We start from the raw sequence: 25,804 nt of genomic DNA on the forward strand, positions 1-25,804 counted from the left end.
AAGTTAACTTTTATTGAGCACTTCCTATGTTTCACTGTTCTGAATAAGTGTTTTATTAACTCATATCACTGTCACACAAACAAAAAGAAAAATAAAATAGTTAAAATAACTATGTACTAACATCATATTTAAATCATAGATGTTTACACTAACAGAGATCTGAAGAAAACTAAGACGCTACCGTCAGACTTTTATTAAGATAAGCTGCCTTACGTGTAAATAATATATAAAGGCAATAAGGATATAATGAAAAGAGCTTGTAAGGAGGGAGGATAAGACTGAAATAATAAGTTTATATGTAACTGGTTTTATTATAAATGTGGGCATTCCATCTACACGGCAGGTAACACAAGGCTAGAGTTTTCAGACTAGAAATACATTTGGCAATCTTGGTTTTCATATACACACAAACCTCTAATATTTCTAAAACAATTAAAGTAGCTACAAATGTGTGTGTGTATGCACGTGTATTTCTATATATATTTTTTCCTTTTATTAATTTTTAAAAATAAGATTCAGAAAATATGGCTTTTTAAAATTAAATCCATTACATAAAATGATATCCATTATTTTAATTGATGTTACTAATATAAATACAAATCCAATGACTTCATCTTAACCTACTTTACAAGTATTAGATTTTTTTTAGCTTTAATAAATAAAACTATCTTTGTTTCCTATTAAAACTGAAACACTAACCTGAAAAATTGCCAAAAATAAATTATAGGAAAAAGAAAAATAATCCTACTTGTGAATACAGATAGAAGATGATCTCAATAAATGCAGAGACCAACACTCCATGCTCTTACAAAGGATATAAACAAGCACATCAGAGTAGAGGAAACCCAAAAGGCTAACAAATTTAGGAAGAGATGCTTCATCTCAGTGATAACCAGAAAAATTCAAATTAATTTAAATAGGAGATACAGCTTCACATTTATTAGACTAGCAAAAATTAGAACTCTAGAAGATGCCAAGTGTAAACAGCACTGTGCAATCATGCACTGCTAGTGGAAACGAAGACAAGAGTAATCACTCTAGAAACCAATCAGCAAATTACTTAAGTTTACATATACCCTACAAACCAGCAATTTCTCTACCCATTAATATGTGAAAGAAATTCACAAATAGCTAAAAGTAATGGTCTTAATATTCAGAAAATATCACAGATGAGCCTTGTTAAAAAGAGAAAATTATACAATTTGGTTTTTGTAAATAAAAAAATACATGCACAGGAAAAACAAAAATATTTTACAAAGATACATAAAAATCTGGAAGGACAATATGAGAGGAAACAAGACAAAACTGCATAAGTAAATTAAAGAAGAGAAGGGCTGTGTGCAGACCAAGATGATAATGTGCCACAGACTGAAAAACAGGAGATTTCAATCCTCTCACCTGACTTCAAAACAAGATCAACAAAAACGATGAATTTAAGAATACTGAAGCAAAAATCCTAAATCCTAAATAAAATATAATCAAATCAAATACATCAGTGTATCAAAAGAAAATCGCTCCACAACCACATTTATGCCATTAGCAAGATAAATGAGGGAAAAAAATAACATATTATTTTAGGAGATCAAAAAAAATTAACAAAATTCATTATCTATTTCTGTTAATAACTCCTGGAAAACTAAGAAGAAACTTCCTTAACATGCTAGATAGTAGTTTTTAGAAACCATTAACAAATATCACACTTAACAGTTATACAATTTCCATATAATGTTTTTTTTGTTTGTTTTTTTTTTTAAAGAACAAAAGGATACCCTCCAGTAAGTATGACTATCATAATACGAAGTTCTGGGATTGATAGCCAATTCTAAACAAAGAAGGAATAAACACGAAATATTTACACTTGGCTTCTCTTCCTAAAGTAACTAAACATTAGAAAGAATAAGTATTTCTGCAAGGTAACTAGATGACTTTGCACACAAAAGCACAGCTTTCCCAAATATTGGAAATAACCAGTTGGAAAGTAATGTGGAAAAATCCCACTCACAAAAGTAAGAAAACCTATAAATTCTTAAATTTATTCCTAAGTATTTAAGTATAAGATGTCTCTACTTAACGAAAGAGAGAAGTCTTAACTGGAAAAACTTAAAATGTAAAGATGTAATTATTGTCAAGGCAAATACAAGTTCAATAAAAAAAAAAAAAAACCCGTGTATGTTTATATGTGTATACACTAAAATTCAGGGAGGATATACACTAAATTGATACCAGAATTTATGTCTAAACAGATTATGGCCAAGAACTGGGGAGAGCGAGTTATACAAAAAATACAAATCTATTTTTTGTATATATCTTCTGGTTTGTATATTCAATTATTCTTATTCTATATAAATCATTTCTTCTGACAAAGATTCTCTTCTTGACAAAACTTTAGTCAGCCTTCTCTGAGTTCTCTCTTCTTTAAGACCCAATCTTTGGATTTCCATGACCATCTTTATATCATTCAATTTTAGCAAGAATTTTACTAAGGCAGTTTAGCAAGAATCTTCTACCTTCAATATCTGAAAATTTGTGTGTGTGTGCGTGCTTAGTCACTCAGTCATCTCCAACTCTTCAAGACCTCATGGACTGTGGCCCGCCGAGCTCCTCTGTCCATGGCACTTTCCAGGCAAGAATGTTGGAGCACGTTGCCATTTCCTTCTCCAGCCACCTTCAATATCTGATCATCCTCAATATCGATCAAATTCCTCATCCCCACTATCCCTCGGGTGATATCTGATCACCCTAGCCTGCCCTCAGCAAGAATCCTGTCAGGTCAGTTTAGTAAGAACCCCTTTATCCTTGATGTTTGGGTCAAGATGCAACAGTTAGAACCTTACACGAACAACTGACTGGTTCAAAATTGGGAAAGGAGTACAACAAGGCTGTACACTGTCACCCTGTTTATTTAACATATGTAGAGTACATCATGCGAAATGCTGGGCTGGATGAATCAAGCTGGAATTAACATTGCCAGGAGAAATATCAATAACCTCAAATATGCAGATGATATCACCCTAATGGCAGAAAATGAAGAGGAACTAAAGAGGAGAGTGAAAAAACTGGCTTAAAACTCAGCATTCAAAAAACAAAGATCATGTCATCTGGTCCCATTACTTCATGGAAAATGGAAGGGGAAAAAATGGAAGCAGTGACAGATTTTATTTTTCTGGGCTTCAAAATCACTGAGGACAATGACTGTAGCAATGAAATTAAAAGACACTTGCTCCTTGGAAGAAAAGCTATGACAAACCTAGACAGTATATTGAAAAGCAGAGACATTACTTTTCTGACAAAAGTCCATCTAGTTAAAGCTATGGTTTTTCCAGTAGTCATGTATGGATGTGAGAGTTGGACCATAAAGAAGGTTGAGCACCAAAGAATTGATGCTTTTGAATCGTGGTGCTGGAGAAGACTCTTGAGAATCCCCTGGACTGCAAGGAAATCCAACTAGTCAAACCTAAAGGAAATCAACCTTGAATATTCATTGGAGGACGGATGCTGAAAATTCAATACTGTGGCAACCTGATGTGAAGAGCCGACACATCGGAAAAGACCCTGATGCTGAGAAGGATTGAAGCCAGGCGGAGAAGGGGGCGACACAGGATGAGATGGGTGAATGGCATCATCGACTCAATGGACATGAGTTTGAGCAAACTCTGGGAGATAGTGAAGGACAGGGAAGCCTGGAGTGCTGCACTCCATGAGATGGTGGAGTTGGACACAAATTAGCAACTGAACAACAATCACCCCCTTATCCTTGATGCTTTGTCTCCATCAACCCCCTCCACCCACCACACACCCACATACCCTCCTCATTGGCGTTCTATTCCAACCTCACCTTGTTGTATTTGGGATTGAGCCCAGTTTCATATTAAAAGCTCTCTTTCCTTCTACTGTAATGGTTCCTGATTAAAATCTGCTTTTACCATCTTAACCACCGTCCAGCTCTGGTTTTCTTTAAAATTGATAAATATAAAATTTAGTTTCTTTTTAGAAACTCTAAATTTAACTGCGAATTCTACACAAGGACTAAAGTTGTTTCTTTTTGTAGAAAAATTAGTGGTTTCTAGTAATTTTATGCTCTAAATCTCTAATTCATGTTATGGCAAATTTACAAAAACATTGTCAAAAAAATCAATGTTAATAGATTCCTTAATTAGGAAAGTCGAGTTTTATTTTAAAAAGCTTTTATCAGTAACTACCTGACTTTCAATCATCATAACACATTCACTTCCTGATTTTAAAAAAAAAACTAATATAAAAAATTAGGTCAAAATATCAAAAATAACAATTTTTACTCAATCTAAAAGGAAAACAAAGGGAAGACAAAGTAGGAAAAACAATAAAGATTCATAAAACATGTATAAAAAATAATTGATATAAATAGAATCATTTAAGCCTTGAAGTATATTGAATCAAAAAGATCCATGAATTCCTGCTTTCACTTTTCAAAAAAGTCAGTGAACATCACTTAATTTTTCCTGATAACTCAGGGCCATAACTATACACATCAATTACTGAGCTGTATTATACAAAAATTCAGTGTTCTTTGATGTCTGTCATTTGGGAAATTCCTACTCCTGGTTCTCTCACTAACCTATGTGATCTTATTAAAGTTACTGAACTTCTCTGAGCCTCAGTACCCTCAACCATAAAATGAAAGAGTTTAACATCCTGTGATTCTACAGAACCAAAGATGATGTGTATGAAAAACACAACTGAGTAAGTACTGATTCCAAGACTAATATTTTTAAAAAAGATTTTCTTTTTGCTTGCATTCTACTTACTGTCTTATTTTTCATGGGAGACTGACAGTATACAGTTGAGTTAATATCTTCCTAGGCAGTATTACTTTGGCTAATTTTTTAAATTACTGAATCCATGACAATAGCCACCTCCCAACAGACATCCTCATCCTACAGATCAATCATCCTCTCCTCTGAAGTTACCAGTGGATCCTGGTCAGCAGTAAGGCAGAGGCAGCAGGAAGGAAAGAGGGAGCTGCATTATTAGGCCAGGGGCTCCTTGCAAATTTGAACTCAATTTTAACATCATCATTATTAACATGTACTGTGAAAAGGTGCTAGGGAAAAAAAAATTTTTTTTAATAGGATACAGAGGCAGTTGCTGAAGCTCCAAGATGGAAAGGACTGGCTCCAATATTAGTTTCTATATCCCCAAGGTCCAGAATGGTCACTGCACATAGCAGATATCCAATAAATACCTATTCAATTAAATGAACGAGTTCATAAAAAGTAGAGTTCAAGGCAACACAGCCTAAGTGCCAAATGACAAAGCAACTACAGCTGACCCTGAAACAACAGGAGGTTAGGGGCATCTACCCTTTGGGCAGTCAAAAATCCTTGTATAGCTGGCCCTCCACCCTGGTAGTTCCTGCATATCCATGGTTCCACAGCAGCAGATTCAGCGAACCTTGCATGGTAAAGTACTGTAGTATTGACTACAGAAAAAAATCTGCATTTAAGTAGACCTGCACAATTCAAACTCGTGTTGTTCAAGGATTAGCTGTACTAAAAATATTCTCTAAACACTCTTCATATTGGAAATGGGGCTTAAGCTAAATCTGAATAAAGAACACATAAATCTGAAAGAGTAACACAAACCACGAGGTGGTGGAAAGACATTCCAGAATGCAAACATTTTTGAGTAATGATTTTTAAAAGAGAGAGACAAAGAAAAAAAGAGATATGGCTTATGTGCAAAGCAAGAGTACACTATTTTGGTTGAAAAAGATCAAATAGACAGGAAATATAAATAGCCTAATGGAGAGATAATGGAGAGATCTGAAATCAACTACATACAAAAATGAAAAATAAAAGAGAATGTCTTGAACAAATCAATATTTTTAGAAGCCAGAAGCAATACTATGTAGAATGCCTTAGTCAAAGGAGAGACCAGAGGTATAATATTTATTAGGAAGGTCCCTTACTGCAGTCACCCAGACATGAGGTGGTGAGGTGATGGAGGTCTGAGCCAGGGTAACAACAGTACAGTATCAGGAATTAAATGATTTTACATAGATTTAAAACATTACACAGGACTTATGAAATCAGATGTGTGCTAGGAAAGTGAAGACAAGAGTGAAACATTCAATGAAAGGTGAATCTAGATTTTGAGACAATGTAAAGGAGAGTTTGGATACAGAGAAGAAGGTTGACTCAGTCTGGGAGGAGAAGGATGACTGAGTTTCAAGAGATAGGTCACCCAGGTAAAGAGATAAGCAAGAAATTAAACATGAAGAATTTTCACTGTGAAAAGTACCAGGCCTAACTAGAGATATAATTAAATAAAAGGAATCAACTGGAGTGAGAGGGCTTAATGTGTAACTACTGGGGAAAAAAAAAAGTATAATCTGGGCAACAACGATCTGACCAGAGAACAGAAGCAAGATCACAAGAGACTGAGAAAGGAATAATCCAAAAAGAGAAAGAGAACAAAGAAGCTGAGAGAGAGAGCTGAGATTAGTATAAAACTGAAGAGAGTAAATGTGGCCTGTACAGAAACATCAAAGTGAATAAGGGATAGGATGACCATATTAATGGATAAGAGCTGAGAAAGGGTTGGTGGTTGGTTACTAGTTACTAGTGGTTGGTTGGTTTTTAATAGGAAAAACTGAAATGGCACTAGCAAGGTGAATATTACCATACGCATAATGGACTTAGGTCTACCCAAAATTAAGAATCATTGCTTATAAGCTCCATGTGAGCTGCAATCAGTCCTGAATATTCATTGGAAGGACTGATGCTGAAGTTGAAACTCCAATACTTTGGCCACCTGATGCAAAGAACTGACTCATTTGAAAAGACTCTGATGCTGGGAAAGATGGAGGGCAGGAGGAGAAAGAGACGACAGAGGATGAGATGGCTGGATGGCATCACCGACTCAATGGACATGAGTTTGAGTGAACTCGGAGAGTTGGTGATGGACAGGGAGGCCTGGCGTTCTGCAGTCCATGGGGTCACAAAGAGTCAGACACGACTGAGCGACTGAGCTGAACCCATATATGCCTGTTCTCCACAGTGCCTAGGAGAAATGCCAGGTATTCAGTAAGTACCTAAGGTTTCAACCCAAAGTCTTGAAAGCAAAAGCACACTTTTTTTTTAAATTCACAACAAATTTTCTATGAGATATTGGCAACCTTGGTAATTTCATACTTCAGTCTTTTTGTGCTCATTCTCACTTAGCTGGTTAGCTTTAAGAATCTAAGAAGTTTATTTTTTGAAGGAAAGAAACATGTTTAGTGATAAGGAAATCAAAACCTTTTGTGCTACATTCTAGATAACTGAAGCATTTCTATTTTATTAAATAAGCAGAGTTCAAAAACGTCTGCAATCATAACATACTGGTAATGCAACTATAAATAAAAAGTAGAATGCAAAGTAAAGATGACTAGATATTTTACTTAAAATAAGATTTACCTTCACAGGAGAAATACTTGATTTGCTATCTACTTAGAAGGAATAAGAAGTGTACATAAAATGTTAAGGTATGGGCTTTAAAAAAAAAAAAAAACTGTTACATTACCCTGATGATTGTAAAGACTTCTTAGGACATGATGCCAAAGACACTTGGTATATGCCAGTCAGAGTTTAACATACAAACAGAAAAGAAAACAAACCTATAAGCAAAACAACCAAAACTCTAGCACCATTTGCTGCAGCTAACAGCAGGCTGCTATTATGAGGCCAGTAACATCCCTGAAATAAGCTCTGTCAGAATTACATGGCAGGGCTCAGGCAATGCTCTGAACACAGACCTGCTGCTGCTACTGCTGCTAAGTCACTTCAGTCGTGTCCAACTCTGTGCGACCCCATAGACGGCAGCCCACCAGGCTCCCCCGTCCCTGGGATTCTCCAGGCAAGAACACTGGAGTGGGTTGCCATTTCCTTCTCCAATACAGACCTAACTTGCTCTAAAAGGCTCTTTCCAGTGGAAGTCATAGCAAGAAGCAAGAGACAGATACGCTGTTCCTCTATATACCAACCTAAAGATGCAGAACCAGTGGATACAGAGGGCTGACTATACTATGCCATATTTATATGAGCATCTTCGGACTTTGGTACCCATGGAGAGGGGAGGAGGCAGGGGGAATGGTCCTGGAGCCAGTGCTTTACAGACAGTAAAGGATAACCTTAGTACACTACAATGACAAACACTGTGCATATCAAAGAAGTGTAGCACACAAGACTTGCCCTTAAGGACACAATTTAGTTGGGAGACAAGATATATAGATACATTTATTTAATACATATTCAAATAACAATGTAACCTAATACATGAGTCGTTCATTTAAGAACCATATATTAAGCAACTGCTATGTGCAAGTCATTCTGCTGAACTTAGGGAAATAAGAACACCCTTAGAGTGACTCACAATCTAGTGAGGAAACAAATATGCAAAGTATGAGATACGTGGTATAATCAAGACAGAGCAGTTTTCACCACTAATCCTCTCTCAACCAACCCTATGGATTAAGCAGTATTCTCCAGTAACTTTGTGAAACACTGCCCAAAGCCTAAGGTATACTAAACGTTCAAAGCTAAAGTATGGTATTGTCTGTAGTTTACTCATACATGTTGGTCAACCAAGAGTCAACTGGACTTCCTCCCAAACCTGCTGATGTCGGTTCCACTTGGTACTTTGATCAGGTAATTCAATTAAGTAAGTATCATATAAACCAACAAAATATAGGCATGAAGAGAAAGACTACACTGATTGCTTCAGAAAGACAAGACAAAGGAAACCTACTAAAAAACACTAGGTTTTGTCAAATTAGATTTGGATGAACTGTCAAAGACTGGGAAAAAAATCATTTAAAATCTATGGTTTTGCACTCAGTGTGCTTTACTCAAAGAAAACCAGGGATTTCCCTGGCACTCCAGTGATTAAGACTCTGCACTTTCCCTGCCGGGGGTACAGGTTCAATCCCTGGTCAGGGAACCAAGATCCCACATGCCAAATGGCCAAAAACCCCCTAAAATCAGAAATCATTAATACATTATAATTGTAGCTTATTCAAGATTGACAACACAGCACTCCAATCAGCATTTTAAAACACAATAGCGAAGGGTCAGTGCGCTTGGTTACACTGACAAATGACCGTATGTTTGTATTTCTTTCTACTTACCATGCCCAGGCTCATCACTCAAACTTTCCTTATGGCAAAGTTATTCCTTATTTAACCTCTCTTCTCATCTGTGAACTGTTGTTGTTTAGTCACTAGGTCATGTCTGACTCTCTCGCAATCCTAAGGAATGTAGCCAGCCAGGCTCCCTCTGTCCATTGGATTTCCCAGGCAAGAATACTGGAGTGGGTTGCTCTTTCCTTCTCCAAGGCATCTTCCCAACCCAGGGATCCAAACCGTGTTTCCTGGGTCTCCTGCACTGGCAGGCAGATTCTGTACCACTGAGCCACCAGGGTTATTAATTCACCATCTATGAATTACGAAATGATTATGAATATCTACACAGGTAGTTTTGCAAAGGTTAATAAAAATTATACATGTAAAGTGTTTAGCGCTGTACCTGGCATAGGGCAAGTGCTCAATAAATAAAACTATTATTATTTTTGGAGAGTAAAGAAAAGAAAGAGAGGAAAGGGCAGATACAGTGCTGGGTTCTATTACTGGGACCAGGGCACTTTCCTCCCTGACTGACTACTCTTTCCAGTTCAGTAAGGGAGCTGACCCAGGTCCCCAGGCTCCTTCTGCTCCCTCCTTTTAGCGTATGAATCCACATTCCTCAGAAGCAGGTTTTAGTTGTGCCTGTAATTCAGGCTCCTTTGCTCACTGCTTAACTTTCTCATTTAGAAAGTATAAACAAAAAAATTGAGAACAAGTCCCAGACTGGGCTGTAATTTTCCATCAGGTGAAACTGGTATCATCCTTTAGGAATTTGACATCATGTTTATTTCTCCTAACTAGATATGCTGGTATTGGATCCAACTTCCGTCACATGTAAATGAGTGCTAATAAAACCTGTGTGTGAGGTAATGAAACACCCCCCCCCCCCCCCCCCCCGGCGCTTTCTTTGGATCCCTAATGGAGTTACACGAGAATCTATTCACCACACCCAAAATACCGATTCCACCCAACCTTATTCAATATTTCCCAAAGCTCACCTGAATTCTAGGGCTTCTACTCCCTTATTTTTCTCCCTAGCTTATCTCCAAAACAAAATACCTACTCATTTCTCCTTTTGCCATACTGCTGCTAACCAACACTATGACAAATTTTGCCTCGTACCTATCAGTATTTTCTAGTATCCATCATCTTGTTCACATAGGGTGTTTTTATAATAGATGTTAATCAGCATTAAAGTTTGCCAAAGAAAGTGATTTTTATTTCCTCAAATACTTTACTGCATAAGAGCAAATACATGATTGACATATTATTCTGTTCAAATATAGCATATGTAAAGTAGATGAGCTAAGAATAACCTAATAAGTACTACACAAAAAATGATATATGATCAATAAACACAAACTATATTAATAATATATATACATAGAACTTAATTAGGCTATTCTCAGAGCAAGTTGCAAAATATCCAAATTTGCATTTTTTAAAGAGAAATAAACACTGTATTTCAACATTTGCTACACAAAAATAAATAAAAATATTAAAAGAAAATACAGTGGTACATTATTAAACACAGTCGAGGAACACAAACTGTTAAAGACTTTTCCTGAACCCCTTACAATATAATTGTTTCATTACATTATACTACCTGAAGAAAAGATTGAAATAAATGATAATTTTCTTTAAATTATGACAGCTATTCAAAGCATACTTAATCAGGTAAATGTTATAATTCATTTGTCTACTTCAGATCAGAAGCAGTTATTCAGGGAGAGGGATCAATAAAAGGAGACAATGAGGTATGGAGAACAATGGCTCAGCTTGAGTACTGGGACTCCTGAGTTCTAAACTAAATATACACGAACTCACAGACTGATCTATTTACTTCCTGCCTCTGGCTCCATAGGGCTTCCCTTCTGGCTCAGCTAGTAAAGAATCCGCCTGCAATGTGAGACACCTGGGTTCGATCCCTGGGTTGGGAGGATCCCCTGGAGAAGGGAAAGGCTACCCACTGCAGTATTCTGGCCTGGAGAATTCCACAGACTGTACAATCTATAGGGTCGCAAAGAGTCGGACACAACTGAGTGACTTTCCGTTTCACAGGCTCTAAAAGATGGAATAAAGTATGAAACTATATACGTTCTAAGGTCCCTTGGAAGTTAAAATATTATTAGTTGTCTATCCTGGTCAGCCTTAAAGTTCTACAATAGTTAAGTGCTAAAATGAAGACTACAGAAAATACATCCATTAGGAATTAAAAACAGGTGAATGTGTGTGCTCAAGTCTGCGACTCCTATCTGCCTATACCCACCTCAACCTCTCTAAGCCTTTATCTATCCTTTTCTACCAGCTTCCCAACTTCTCTTTCCTGCCTCAGGTTTCTCTCCCAAACTTCAATTTTCTCTGTTGTATCTCTAGTCTGCAATGCCTATAAGTTATTACCACCTACTACTACCATCTCTGGCCGCATCGTACTTCATCTACCATCAATTTATTGTCCCTAAATCACTTACTAACAGGGCAAAGAGAATGTAAGCAGTTACTATGCCAAATGGATCACTTAAACTAGTTCTTGGCTTCTAAAATATGATTTAAACAATACAATCAAATGCATTCTATCCACAGAAATTTCAACCAAGAAGAGGAAACCACTTATTGGACACCTATTGGTCATATATTTTGCATATTTTATCTTTTTAAAACCACACAACTACTCTGCTTGGTGGGTATATTATCTATAATTTACTAATAAAAATGAGGTCCAAAGAATTCTCTGGTGGTCCAGTGGTTAAGACTCTGCACTTTCATTGCCAAGGACCAGGGTTCAATCCCTGGTTGGGTAATTAAGATCCCAAAAACCATGTGGCCAAAAAATAAATAAATAAAAATTTTAAAAATAAAAGTAAAAGAATAAAAACAAGGTCTGGAAAAATTTAAATCAGAAGTTATGGAGCTGTCTGACCAAAAGGCACATATTTCCCACTGCCAAATTATGATGGTCAATAGACTTCTTTATCAAAATGTTGACCAAACCAAGAAACTCCATCAAAAGTATATAAAAAAAAAAGTGTAGCTGACATCAAGCACACAGTAGGCTGACAAAGGGAAACCAGTCCCAATTTCGTGGGTTTTCAAACATCTTTCAAAGGCTGATTAGCAAAGGGGTTTGCTTTAAATTCTGCTTAAATTACCAAAGTTTGTGGAAGTAAGTATCCTCCCCCCCAATACAAAGAAAAGTAGATTTAGTTAATAAGTAATAATTAGGGCTAAATGGGCATATCTCCTGATAAAGAAGTACTATCAGTGATATTTCTCTACAAATAATTATTAAGGCCATTTTTTATCTGTCAGTTTTAGAAAGTAATATATGAGAATTTAGTGCTAGTAATGATGTCATGGAACAGCTCTCCTAGATAAAATATTTCCAGAATCACCATAAGCAAAGCTGGTAAGAAAGTAAGGAATTATTTGACCAAAACTGAAGGGAAAATGGGAACCCAGTGAGGTAAGGGAACAAAAGCCATTTTTCCCTCTGGGTGCTGACCAATCAGAACAAATTTGAGCTATAGTTTGGACAGCTCTGCAGAATCCAAAAGACAAAATGTAAAGACCAGAACCATCTAGTGTACAAAGTCTTAACTGTAACAAAAGGGAAAGGGGCAGGGCACAACTTTTTAAAGAATGACATAGCCCAGGGACACAACATAAACCGATTAGAATCAGATGGGTCCAAGACAGGCAAACAAGTCAACTCTGATTAGACCTTGATCCTCAATCAGCAAGCTAAATGACACATCCAAAGGCGCCATGACAGTTCAAAGGACTGTCAAAAGACCAAGGAGTGGGTGGTGGTCCAATTCCTGGAGATCTCCACCCCCTCCCAAAAGTAGCTGGAATAATCCCCCTACTCATTAGCATATGAAATTACCCAGTCTATAAAAACTAACCATGCCACACCTCACAGCCCCACTCACCCTCTGCGAGGGCCCACACTCTGTCTGTGGGGTGTGCTTCTCTCTGAATCTGAATAAATCCACTTCTTCCCTATCACTTTGTCTCTCACTGAATTCTTTCTGCAATGAGACATCAAAAACCTGAGCTTCATTAGGTCCTAAAACCAGGTACCATGGTTTTAGCTGGGTTCAAGTCCCAGCCACGTGAATTCAAGTCCCAGTCTGAGGTAAACAGCTTCATAATAGGCACATATATTTACCTAAGACCCTGAAGGGTTTATACTCTCAAGGCAAAGGTGACACAGAAGTGATAGATGTGATGTGATAGTTGCTCAGTTGTGTCTGACTCTTTGCAACCCCATGAACCATAGCCTGCCAGACTCCTCTGTCCATGGAATTCTCCAGGCAAGAATACTGGAGTGGGTTACCATTCATTCCCTTCTCCAGGGGATCTTACCAACTCAAGGATCAAACCTGGATCTCCTGCACTGCAGGCTGATTCTTTACCATCTGAGCCACGAGAGAAGCCTGAGGCAGAAGTATATTGGCACTCAAAACTTCACAACCAAAATATGTGTCAACTACTTGGATGGTCTAAAACTCCAAGCAAGGAATTTATTTCAAAGTGGTTCAGTCTATATAATGCCCGCAGAAACAAAGGCAAAAACTTTCTGTAGGAGATACCTTTATCTGAGACCGGATTAGTCTTATACTTTCTCAAGGACAGTGAGCAGCACACAGATTATCTAAGCATACAAAGAAACAAGTCATCATGAGCAGGAACTGGCAAAAGCACAGAAAGGGCGCTACCAGATCTCACGTATACGAAGCAGAGCGACATCAACTTTGAAATAACCGTACTTATTCGGTTTAAAGAATAAAGGGCAACCTCAAAAATATCTGCAAGGAACAGGAAACTACTAAGAGATGCAGCAGATTTGTGTGTTAGTTACTCAGTAGGGTCCGACTCTTTGCAGCTTCATGGACTATAGCCCACCAGAGGCTCCTCTGTCCATGGAATTCTCCAGCAAGAATACTGGAGTGGGTAGCCATTCCATTCTCCAGGGGATCTTCTTGACCCAGGGATTGAACCTGGGTCTCCTGAAATGCAGGCAGATTCTTGCAGAAGACTTATAAATGGAACCAAAACTAAACTTCAACAATAACCAAAATTACAAACCCATTGGATAACCTTAAAAGAGTAGCTTCAACTTTAGAGGGAGCCTGGTCTACAGTACATAGGGTCGCAAAGAGTCAGACATGATTGAAGTGACTTAGCACGTATGCACAATGGGCTGGATAATAAATCAGAATAAACTATCCAGAACAATGCATGTAGTGATAAAAATATGAAAAATCTAAAGCAAATAAAGAAGGCTGAGAGACATGTAATCAGAGACCCAAATGGAAAAGATGATAAGATAGAGGAGAAATCTAAAAAAATAATGACTAAGAATTTTGCAGAACTAATAAGATGTCAAATTAGAGACTTAAGCTTAACAAAGTCCCAAATAAAATAAAATCTATATTCTGATCCAACATTATGAAACTTCAGAACACCAAAGTCAACAGGAAATCTTAAATGTAGCTAATAAAATAAGCTTGAAAACAATATATCAGATCAGATCAGATCAGATCAGTCGCTCAGTTGTGTCCAACTCTTTGCGACCCCATGAATCGCGGCACGCCAGGCCTCCCTGTCCATCACCAACTCCCGGAGTTCACTCAGACTCACGTCCATTGAGTCAGTGATGCCATCCAGCCATCTCATCCTCTGTCGTCCCCTTCTCCTCTTGCCCCCAATCCCTCTCAGCATCACAGTCTTTTCCAATGAGTCAACTTTTCGCATGAGGTGGCCAAAGTACTGGAGTTTCAGCTTCAGCATCATTCCCTCCAAAGAAATCCCAGGGCTGATCTCCTTCAGAATGGACAGGTTGGAGCTCCTTGGAGTCCAAAGGACTCTCAAGAGTCTTCTCCAACACCACAGTTCAAAAGCATCAATTCTTCGGTGCTCAGCCTTCTTCACAGTCCAACTCTCACATCCATACATGACCACAGGAAAAACCATAGCCTTGACTAGACGAACCTTTGTTGGCAAAGTAATGTCTCTGCTTTTGAATATGCTATCTAGGTTGGTCATAACTTTCCTTCCAAGGAGTAAGCGTCTTCTAATTTCATGGCTGCAGTCACCATCTGCAGTGATTTTGGAGCCCCCCAAAATAAAGTCTGACATTGTTTCCACTGTTTCCCCATCTATTTCCCATGAAGTGATGGGACCCAATGCCATGATCTTCGTTTTCTGAATGTTGAGCTTTAAGCCAACTTTTTCACTCTCCACTTTCACTTTCAGCAAGAGGCTTTTTATTTTAGTTCCTCTTCACTTTCTGCCATAAAGGTGGTGTCATCTGCATATCTGAGGTTATTGATATTTCTCCCAGCAATCTTGATTCCAGCTTGTGCTTCTTCCAGTCCAGCGTTTCTCATGATGTACTCTGCATAGAAGTTAAATAAACAGGGTGACAACATACAGCCTTGACAAACTCCTTTTCCTATTTGGAACCAGTCTGTTGTTCCATGTCCAGTTCTAACTGTTGCTTCCAGACCTGCAACAAATTTCTCAAGAGGCAGATCAGGTGGTCTGGTATTCCCATCTCTTTCAGAATTTTCCAGAGGTTATTGTGATCCACACAGTCAAAGGCTTTGGGCATAGTCAATAAAGCAGAAATAGATGTTTTTCTGGAACTCTCTTGCTTTTTCCATGATCCAGTGGATGTTGGCAATTTGATCTCTGGTTCCTCTGCCTTTTCTAAAACCAGCTTGAATGTCAGGAAGTTCACGGTTCACATATTGCTGAAGCCTGGCTTGGAGAATTTTGAGCATTACTTTACTAGCGTGTGAGATGAGTGCAATTGTGCGGTAGTTTGAGCATTCGTTGGCATTGCCTTTCTTTGGGATTGGAATGAAAACGGACCTTTTCCAGTCCTGTGGCCACTGCTGAGTTTTCCAAATTTTCTGGCATATTGAGTGCAGCACTTTCACAGCATCATCTTTCAGGATTTGGAATAGCTCAACTGGAATTCTATCACCTCCACTAGCTTTGTTCGTAGTGATGCTTTCTAAGGCCCACTTGACTTCACATTCCAGGATGTCTGGCTCTAGGTCAGTGATCACACCATCGTGATTATCTGGGTCATGAAGATATATAGAACATAGTAAAATCTCCATGTCTATTCAGCTCAGTTCAGATCAGTCACTCAGTCGTGTCTGACACTTTGCGGCCCCATGGACCACAGCGCGCCAGGCCTCCCTATCTATCACCAACTCCCGGAGTTTACTCAAATTCATGTCCATTGAGTTGGTAATGCCATCCAACCATCTCATCCTCTGTCGTCCCCTTCTCCTCCCGCCTTCAATCTTTCCCAGCATAGGGTCATTTCAAATGAGTCAGCTCTTCACATCAGGTGGCCAAATCTATTGGAGTTTCAGCTTCAACATCAGTCCTTCCAATGAACACTCAGGACTGATCTCCTTTAGGGTGGACTAGTTGTATCTCCTTGCAGTACAAGGGACTCTCAAGAGTCTTCTCCAACACCACAGTTCAAAAGCATCAATTCTTCAGCACTCAGCTTTCTTTGTAGTCCAACTCTCATATCCATACATGACTACTGGAAAAACCATAGTCTTGACTAGATGGACCTTTGTTGGCAAAGTAATGTGTCTGCTTTTTAATATGCTGTCTAGGATGGTCATAACTTTCCTTCCAAGAAGTAAGCGTCTTTTAATTTCATGGCTTCAGTCACCATCTGCAGTGATTTTGGAGCCCTAAAAAGTAAAGTCTGCCACTGTTTCCACTCTTTCCCCATCTATTTGCCATGTCTCTTGCTTCAAAATAAAAAGGAAAATGGTAAGTCACATTAGTGTGACTCTACCTTCGAAGGTTGTAAGGAGCAACAAAGACGTTTTTGAAAAGTTAAAAAAAAAAAATAACCATAAAGGTACCTGGAGATTTAAGTGACAGAGCTTGTTTGAAATGTATTTCATTCCTTGTCATGTAACCCCTCTCTGGGCCTCACTTTACCTGTAAAAGACGGTTGTAGGTGATAGCTTCCAAAGTTCATGCCAGCTCAAAGATTACAATATCACTGTAGCCTGCCAGATTCCGCTGTCCATGGGATTCTCCAGGCAAGAATACTGGAGTGGGTTGCCATTCCCTTCTCAAGGGGATCTTCCCGACCCAGGAATTGAACCCAGGTCTCTTGCATTGCAGTCAGATTCTTTTTACCAACTGAGCTATGAAGGAAGTCCCATGCCAGCTACTATATCAGTTATTCAGAGAGAGGTGATTCAAACTATAATATTCTACTGCCTAAAAATAAAATGCTACATGTCATCCAAAAGAATAATAGAAACATAACAGAAATTACATCCTAAATTCTATAAAAAGCCATTTGTATCTGGAACATCAACACAAGTGTTGAAATCACCAAACTACATACATAAACACGAACTTGGGCAAACTCCAGGGGATAGTAAGGGACAGGGAGGCCTGGCATGCTGCAGTCCATGGAGTCTGAACAACTTAGTGACTGAACAAAACAACATACATAAAAACAGAAAAGGACAACTAAAGCAGTGGCTCTCAAACCTTGCTGCATATTAGAACCACTAGGAAACTCAAGAGTACTAAAGCCATGGACCCTGATTCTTAAGATTCTGATTTAAATGGTCTGGGGGATACAGGTCAGGAAATGAGTATTTTTTAAAGTTTCTAAGATTTCACCTAAAGTTGAAACACACTGAACTAAAGTGACAAATAGGAAGCCATGTTTTAAAGGAGTAAAACCTCTGTAATCTTTCCAAAATATAAAGATTATAAAGTTATCAATAATATAAATAGAATGAAAAATGAACCTGTTTACAAACTTATACCATACCACAATAGGGTTCACCTGGGTCCAAGTTTAAAGGAAGTGGTTAAAGGGACAAAAGATATCAAAGATTAGTTTTATAGCGTGGTTGGTACATGTATACAATTTGTTATCCAAGAAGTCATGTAAGGTTAAGACAAACATACTCAGAAAAATTTAGGTAAGTTCCAAAACAACAGACACACAGTGGATTACTAAGAAAAGCAAGTACGTTTCAAGCATACAATCAGTACTTTGAGGCTGACACTGAAGGCAATAATTCACTCTTCCTTAAATGTCCAAGCGCCACCATCCGACCCAAAGCACTAGACTGCATGGTCCCAGGATGGCACCTTAGAAGCCTTAGAAGTTACAACTGAAGATTCTGCTTTTCTGGGACAAGGAAATACATAAGAGTACAAACTTAACATCACACACTTGCTACCATTCATTTACTCAGCACTTTATGTTATGTACCAGACTTCTACTAGATATTTTTAAATATCTCATTTAATTCTCATCAGGTAGTTTATCAGCCTCACCTTAACACATGAGGACACTAAGTTTCTGAGAGGTCAGAATTATAGTAAACACATTTAGCATGAAAGAAAATAGAAAGCTTAAAGCAAAGATTTAAATCCAGGTCTGTGCCATGTTGTCTTTCATTGTAATTGTAAATAACGGTTATAATAACAAAAAATAAAGTGAGGTTTTAAGAGTTTATTTTGTCCATTTAAATGCTCAGTAAACCTTCACAATAGTCTATGAAGCTGAGTCAAACTTTAATCCCCTTTTCCTCAAATCTCACTTCCTATCCTTTGACACATCTTGCTAGCCCTACCTTCAAAAATGTATTCTGAATCTATTATATTTTAAGTATGTATCACATGTGAGTATGTTATCTGGTCACTATTACTCTAGTTCATCTCCGGCTTAGAGGATGAAAATAGCCTCTAACCAGACTTTCTGACAGAGAAGGCAATGGCACCCCACTCCAGTACTCTTGCCTGGAAAATCCCATGGACGGAGGAGCCTGTTAGGCTGCAGTCCATGGGGTCGCACAGAGTCGGACATGACTGAAGTGACTTGGCATAGCATAGCATAGACTTTCTGATCTTTCTCCCCTCCCAGTCTATCCTGGATCCTTGCAAAGGGTTCCACTGAAAGATGGTGTCACTCTTCTGTTCAAGCATTTCAACAGCTGCCCATCTTGCTGACATAGCACTATAGTCCTTACAATGAGAAAGGCCCAATACCTCTGACATCATTTCGTCCATTCTCCTCCTGCACTCCAGTCACACTTGCCTAATTACTCCTTGAACATTCCGAGCATTCCGAGCATATTTACCCTTCCCCTTACTGTTCCCCTGATTAGAATATTCTTTCCTCAGATTTCACCTTTTCGGGTCTTTGCTTAAATAGCACCTTATCAGTAAAGCCTTTCTTCCTCACTCTACCCTGTCAAGCACTCCATATTCTCCTTATCCTACTTTATCATGGCACTTATTACCATCAAACATTTTATGAATGTATTCATTTATTTATTTGGCCACCTGATGGAAAGAACTGACTCACTGGAAAAGACCCTGATGGCTGGGAAAGATTGAAGGCAGGAGGAGAATGGGACAACAGAGGATGAGATGGCTGGATGGCATCACTGACTCAACAGACATGAGTTTGTGCAAGCTCCGGGAGTTGGTGATGGACAGGGAGGCCTGGCAGGCTGCAGTCCATGAGGTCGCAAAGAGTCAGACATGACTGAGCGACTGAGGACACACTCAGAGCCTCCACACCACATGCCCTAATACTCAATCGTATCACCTTTTTCATGCAATTCAGCATTTCCAGGTAGACAGCAGAACCTCCCCTACCACATACAACCTATCTTATGTGGCCAAAATAAGATACAACCTATCTTATGTGGTCAAAATCTAGACACAATAATTACTATTTTTTACTTACATGCTTCTTTTCCAGAAATCAGTAATTTTCAAATACTGAGTCTTAGATTCTCATTACCTCATTAGTTCTTTCTTCCTGCTCTTCTCCTCATTCACTGCTAGCTCTCCTCTCTTATGCTATTCTAAGAAAAGTTAAACCCCCAAAATGATAAATTCTGATTCTACTGCATTTTGTTTGTTCTATCACTCCAACTAGACTGCATGTGTCTTTGAGATCATCTAACACAATGTGTCATACACAGAAAATTCTCTCAAATATTAGATTCATATTCTATCTCCAATTTCTTTCACAAATACAAAGCTCAGTAGTAATCTTGACCATTCTTTTCCCATGAATTACATACTCTCATATGAATGGTGGTGGTGGTGAGGCAAGAGGGGGATTTCCACAACTAAAAAGAGAATTTTATATTAATCAACATGGGCAAAGGGGCAAAAAAGGACCAGTAAATTTTTGGCACAAGGTAGCCAGTTCCTTACTCCCCAGATTTGAAGGAGGAAGTCATGCAGGCAGGCCATGAAGATGAGAACTTGGATTCCTTTTACAGCTCGGCCCTGGCAACTTGAAAGAGCAGGACTGACAGGTTCCTCAAGGGACAATTAGACCTAATCTTAAAGGTATTTCTGTTGAGTCTGGTATTAGTCTGACTTAGGCAAAGATATAAAAATAAAAGGAGGATACCAACTAATCCACATTTCATTATCATCATTCATTCAATTCTTATTTCCTACTGTATTTCTAGAAAAATTCCAAAGGCACAAGAAAAATAAAGGAATATAATCAAATTTAATGATTCTGATGTAAAGGGAGGATTTTTAAAATATATTTTCAATTACGCTAATAAGAGAATCAAAAAACACAGATTCCTACAAATTCTCTCCTTCCAACAGAATATACTTGTTCTGTTTAAAAGTCATAGCACATTTTCGAAGTATCTCCATGGATGCGTAATTTTAACTGGAGCTCAAACCAAGAGAGTCCGTGAACATGTAGTATTCTTAATATGATGAGCACCAATAGGAAATCTACCCAAAGTTTAACATTTGCCATAAATAACCCAATTAAGTAGTGTGTGTATGTGTGTATATATTCTGGGGGGCAGGAGGATAGAAGGCACAACTAAAGAGTAACTACAGCTACAGGGAAATTAAAAGTTAAATATGGGAGTGGAGGGAAGAAGATAGGTTGGAAATTTTCAGACTTCCCAGGTAGAAAGGTAAGAACTGTTTTGTTTGTTTTTGAACAAATTAGTGTGACTTATCTTACATTCCCTAAACTGGATAAGAAGTTAAAATTTAAGCTGCTGCTGCTGCTGCTAAGTCGCTTCAGTCATGTCCGACTCTGTGCGACCCCACAGACAGCAGCCCACCAGGCTCCCCCGTCCCTGGGATTCTCCAGGCAAGAACACTGGAGTGGGTTGCCATTTCCTTCTCCAAAAATTTAAGCAGCTACATACAAAAATCATTATCCACAATTGTACAATGGTTAAAGTTAAAGCCTGCCTTTAATACTTCCTTGAAGTCTGAAATCCACAAACTCAGTTATGGAATACATTGCTGGTTCATCATGAGAAAAATTACAAATATCAACAGACTAGGTAACAAAACGGTACCAATGAAAAAGTTGCCAAAGAATATAAACATGTAACTGTATAAATAAGCAGAATCTCAGAAACTATAGATCACACACTCACTTCATTCAACTTCTCAGAGGCCTTCCCTGACCACTCCATCTAAAACAGCTGCCCCATCATACTCTAAGGGGCTTTTCCCAGGTGGCTAAGTGGTAAAGCATCTTCCTGCCAACGCAGACTCAGGAGACTGGAGTTTGATCCCTGGGTGGGGAAGATCCCCTGGAGGAGGAAATGGCAATTCACTTCATTATTCCTGCCTGGAAAAATCCCATGGACAGAGAGGAACCTGGTGGGCTACAGTCCATGGGGTCACAAAGACTCAGACACGACTGAGCACGATCACATTTTACTCTTGTATCCTGGTGTATTTTTCCCAGAGCAGTTACCACTATGGATCAGCATACTATATATATATAGCTTCATTTGCTGCCTCCCAACTAAAACATAAGCTCTATGAGGAGAGAGGCTTTGTCAGTTTTTTTAACTCCCAAGCCTACAGGCACAGTGTTACCACTTAATAAAGATGCTGAATATAGGATGAAACCGAAGTTCAGAGAGTTTGTTAAAGGATTTCCTCAAGGTCACAGAGCTGGCAGCCAATACAGTCTGTATTATAACCCTTTCTACTTGCTTTTCCACAACCACTTGCACTCCACCAAAGCAGTTTGGTCCAGCACACGATTCCATTTAACACGATTCTATTTCTTTTCTTTTTTTTAAGTGCCAAAGAAAATACATGCTACCAAAAACAGTGGCACAGAGGGTAGTGTTTCAAGTATTTCACCAACCAAAACTATACTCAGATTTCACAAGCATACAGGATTAGCCAGTAAACAGAAACGCACAGACACTCAGAGTTTTCTAAGTTCTTTGTGAAATTGGTGAATGCCTTGGAAGTTTTAAGAACAGCCACTGAAACCTACTTACCAATTCAGAACTGCCTGCAAAGTACCAGTCTCACTCTCAGCCTTCTAAGAGCCCACAGTAGTTCCTCCCTGGATACACTTTATCTTGCAAATTATGCAAGGAAATGTAACCAACTTTAAAGCTCCTTTTAGTTTTCTGTTAAAAGTACATGTCAATCTCACAAAACCCTGAACAGAAAATTAACCCGTGGGAAGTTTTAGATTCTGAGAAGGGGAAATCATCTCTGAACCATCCTCTGGCAGTGCTCATCTAGGTCCTTCATTCAAAATCCAGGAATCTGAAATACCTAAGAGAAACGCCGGAGGGGTCGAGGGAGAAGGAAAAGAAGAAACATTTACATTTTTAAAAAGCGAGCTCATACTCCTAGTAACACTCTGGCTCAACAGCAGCTTCTTGCTTAAAGCCAAGGCCTCACGGACACAATTTCTGGTTGTCTTCTTTGATCACCTTCCTTACAGAGAGGCGCCAACTGTCAACACCTTTTACGGGGACCATCTCTAGACTCAGGATGGGACTCCCCAGGACAGGGGATGATTGCTTATCTTGCAAAACTACTGTAAGCCCAATTAGTAAACTGAAGGGAACACCTCAGACGTGAAATGGCAAAAGAGTTGAAATGAACCTGAGAGTTAAGAGTGGAAAGGAGCAGATGAAGAGGTGCGAGGAAGGTAAACAACGTATCAGGGGCGAGAGAGAGAACCCGGGTCGAGGAAGTGGGGTCTGCGACAGGCAAAGGCGAAGGGAGGAGGGGGACGAGGTTCGGGGTGGGATGGGCAGGAGCAAAGGGGGAGGGGACGAGCGACGGCTAAGCAGGGGAGGGGGAAGGGTCTGGGGCGGGGCGGAAGGGAGCGAAGAGGCGGGATGAAGAGGGCCAGGCCGGGAGGGTCTTTACCTGCAGCTCCGCCCGCTCCACTTCCCACTGGGCTCTCTCGACCTCGAAGCGGGCCCACTCATGCTGCAGGAAGTGCAGGATCCCCGGGAGGCTGTACTGGGCTCGGGCCGCCCCCGCCGCAGCAACCCCGTCGCCAGCCGCGGCAGCCTCCGCCAGAGGCCCGAGACCCTTGGCACCACCGGCGGCCGGGTGGTTGTTGCTGAAAAAGACACCGGGACCCGCTTGCTCGTCCATGGCGGCCGCAGGAACCGGGGAAGCTGCCCAGGCGCCCAGGAGCGGAGGCAACGGCGGCGGCCAGCAGCGCCTCCTCCTCCCTCCGCCGCTCCCCGCCCACACCCCAGTCAGCAGGGAGCAGCCGCCTGGGCGCGGGGGCCAGCCGAGCCCGGGACGGGCCGGGAAATGGGTCAACTGCGGCGCGCGGGAGGCCTGGGGCTTGCTGGGAAATGTAGTCGCGGGGCGGGGCGCCGACGAGCGTGGCGCGGGCGGCCTGTGGGGCTGCGTTGGGACGGGGCGCGAGCGCAGCCCCGCCTACAGCCCCGCCCCTTCCCGCGGCGGTGGGGGCCGCCGCCTGGCGGAATGCGCGGGTTTCCTCACTGAAGGGGCTGGGCACCCGCGGGCGGTGCTCTCGTCTCCCTCGCACGCGGAAGTTCTTGGGTGGCGCTCGCTGTTGCACACACACACACGCACACACACGGAAGTTAGCGCGTTGAAATGTTACCCCGAGCTGCACATCTTTTGGGGCTTCCTGATAGTTCTGATAAGAAACAAGCTCAAAGCAAGCTTCGCCAGTCCAACCCCGGGGCCGGGGTTCTCCAGCCACCACTCTCAGACCCCTTCTGCTCAGACTTCGGTGATTCTCTGACCCTAGACACGCCTCAGTTCTGTCCATTTCCGTACGGCTGTCGTTCCTGCCTTTCTTTTTCGCTTGGGGTTCAATCAAACCTGTTGCCTGACCAGTTCTCACGGAGAAGGAACTCTGATCATCTCTCCACAGAACTCTACACCGCAACTTCCTGCTGCTTCCAAATTCTGGTTTGTTGATACCTCATTTGAAACACTACTCCGCTGAAGTCCTTTTCCCTTTGTAGTTAATCTTGCAGTAAATCCTGTGAAAAGTTTTGGATATCCAAGGCTCTGTCATTTCGATCTCATTTTTCCTCATTCCCGAGCAGTTTATACTCATTTCAGTGTGTGACTCTTAAGTGCTATCACTGGAGTATAAAGATAAATGACACAACTCCCGTCATCAAAGAGAGAGTGGCAATGAGAGAAAAGAGAAATGTACAATCAATTCTCACAGTGCCTGAAACTACCTGAAAGAACCAAGTCCCTTTCTCCGCCCTAGAGCTATCTTAGGTATTCAGACACTTCTCCCTTTTCACTTACTTGTCCGGTTCGCGGTTTCTTCCGTGGTTCACTTGCAAACTGGCATTATTGTTAGCCTACGAAAGACACACCAAAGTCGTTTTAAGTGTGTCTAATTGTTACCCTTCTCTCAAGTCCTTGAAATTATGTCACTATAAATTCACACTACTAAATGATAATGAAAGGAAGGCACCTGAAAAAAATATTAACAAAGGAAGATTAAGCACGTATTTTGTCCCCTTAGCAAGTCATTTGTAGTTCTTTTGTGGGATGGAGTTCTGGGATAACAGACCTTATGGCCATGAGAAAATGTAAAGATACAGGCTGGTGAGTGACAAGTCTGGGAAGGACATCCTGTTCCTGTGCTCCCCTCCCCCTCTTCCCATTGCTACTTGTGGAAAGGACAGGAAACACATTGTATCTGCGCTGGTAGCAAATAGATACTAGCTCTCTTCTTCCAGTTACAGAATGTTTCTGTTTTATGAATTCATCCTTTATTGGAATAAAAGTTTGATCCCAGCCTGGCCAAATTCCCTGGGTCGTAAGTTGTTTTAGCTGTGTCTTTTGAGATACTGCCCAATCCTTTCATTTTACAGTTTAGGAAACTGAGTCCAAAGAAGTTGAACTTGTTCACGGTGAAGCTTTGTGTGAGTGGCACAGTCAGAACTAGAAACCAGAATTCTTGATGTCTAGTTCTCTAATCTTTCCATTAACAGGCCGCCTCCTCTCTTACTTCTCAGATCTATCAGAGTTATCAAGGGGACAGTAATGCAACAATGGCATATATTTTCATCTGCAGGATTTAAGTAATCTTACAGGTTTTGAATGTTAAAAGCTTTTCCCCCTAATAAAAGACATGTCTGGCAATTCCTTTAAATAAATTTATAACATACTATAAAACATGATTACATTTTTTTAATTTTATTTTTTAACTTTATAATATTGTATTGGTTTTGATTACATTTAATGCTAGCTGTTTAAGAATCCATAACACCTTTAGCTAGATTCACCAAGAAGAGAAGACTCAATAAAATCAGAAATGAAACAATTAAGTGTCAACAAGTTGTA

General features: G+C 39.9%; 1 protein-coding gene across 4 annotated transcripts in view; it reads right to left on the minus strand.

Annotated features, from left to right (window-relative positions):
- The window catches only part of STRN (striatin), a 110,443-nt gene extending 86,696 nt beyond the window's left edge, over positions 1-23,747 (minus strand). For 3 of the 4 annotated variants that reach the window (XM_025260869.3, XM_006056846.4, XM_006056845.4), the window contains exon 1: positions 23,372-23,747. In XM_025260869.3, the coding sequence (XP_025116654.1) occupies positions 23,372-23,605 (234 nt within the window). In that variant the 5' untranslated portion in view covers positions 23,606-23,747. Of the gene's footprint in view, positions 1-22,817; positions 22,854-23,371 lie in introns of those variants that run through there. The other variant, XM_044925823.2, reaches the window with a different exon arrangement.
- Between the last annotated feature and the right edge of the window lie 2,057 nt (positions 23,748-25,804).

The sequence above is a fragment of the Bubalus bubalis genome, chromosome 12, assembly GCF_019923935.1.
Source record: "Bubalus bubalis isolate 160015118507 breed Murrah chromosome 12, NDDB_SH_1, whole genome shotgun sequence".
Classification (NCBI taxonomy): Eukaryota; Metazoa; Chordata; class Mammalia; order Artiodactyla; family Bovidae; genus Bubalus; species Bubalus bubalis.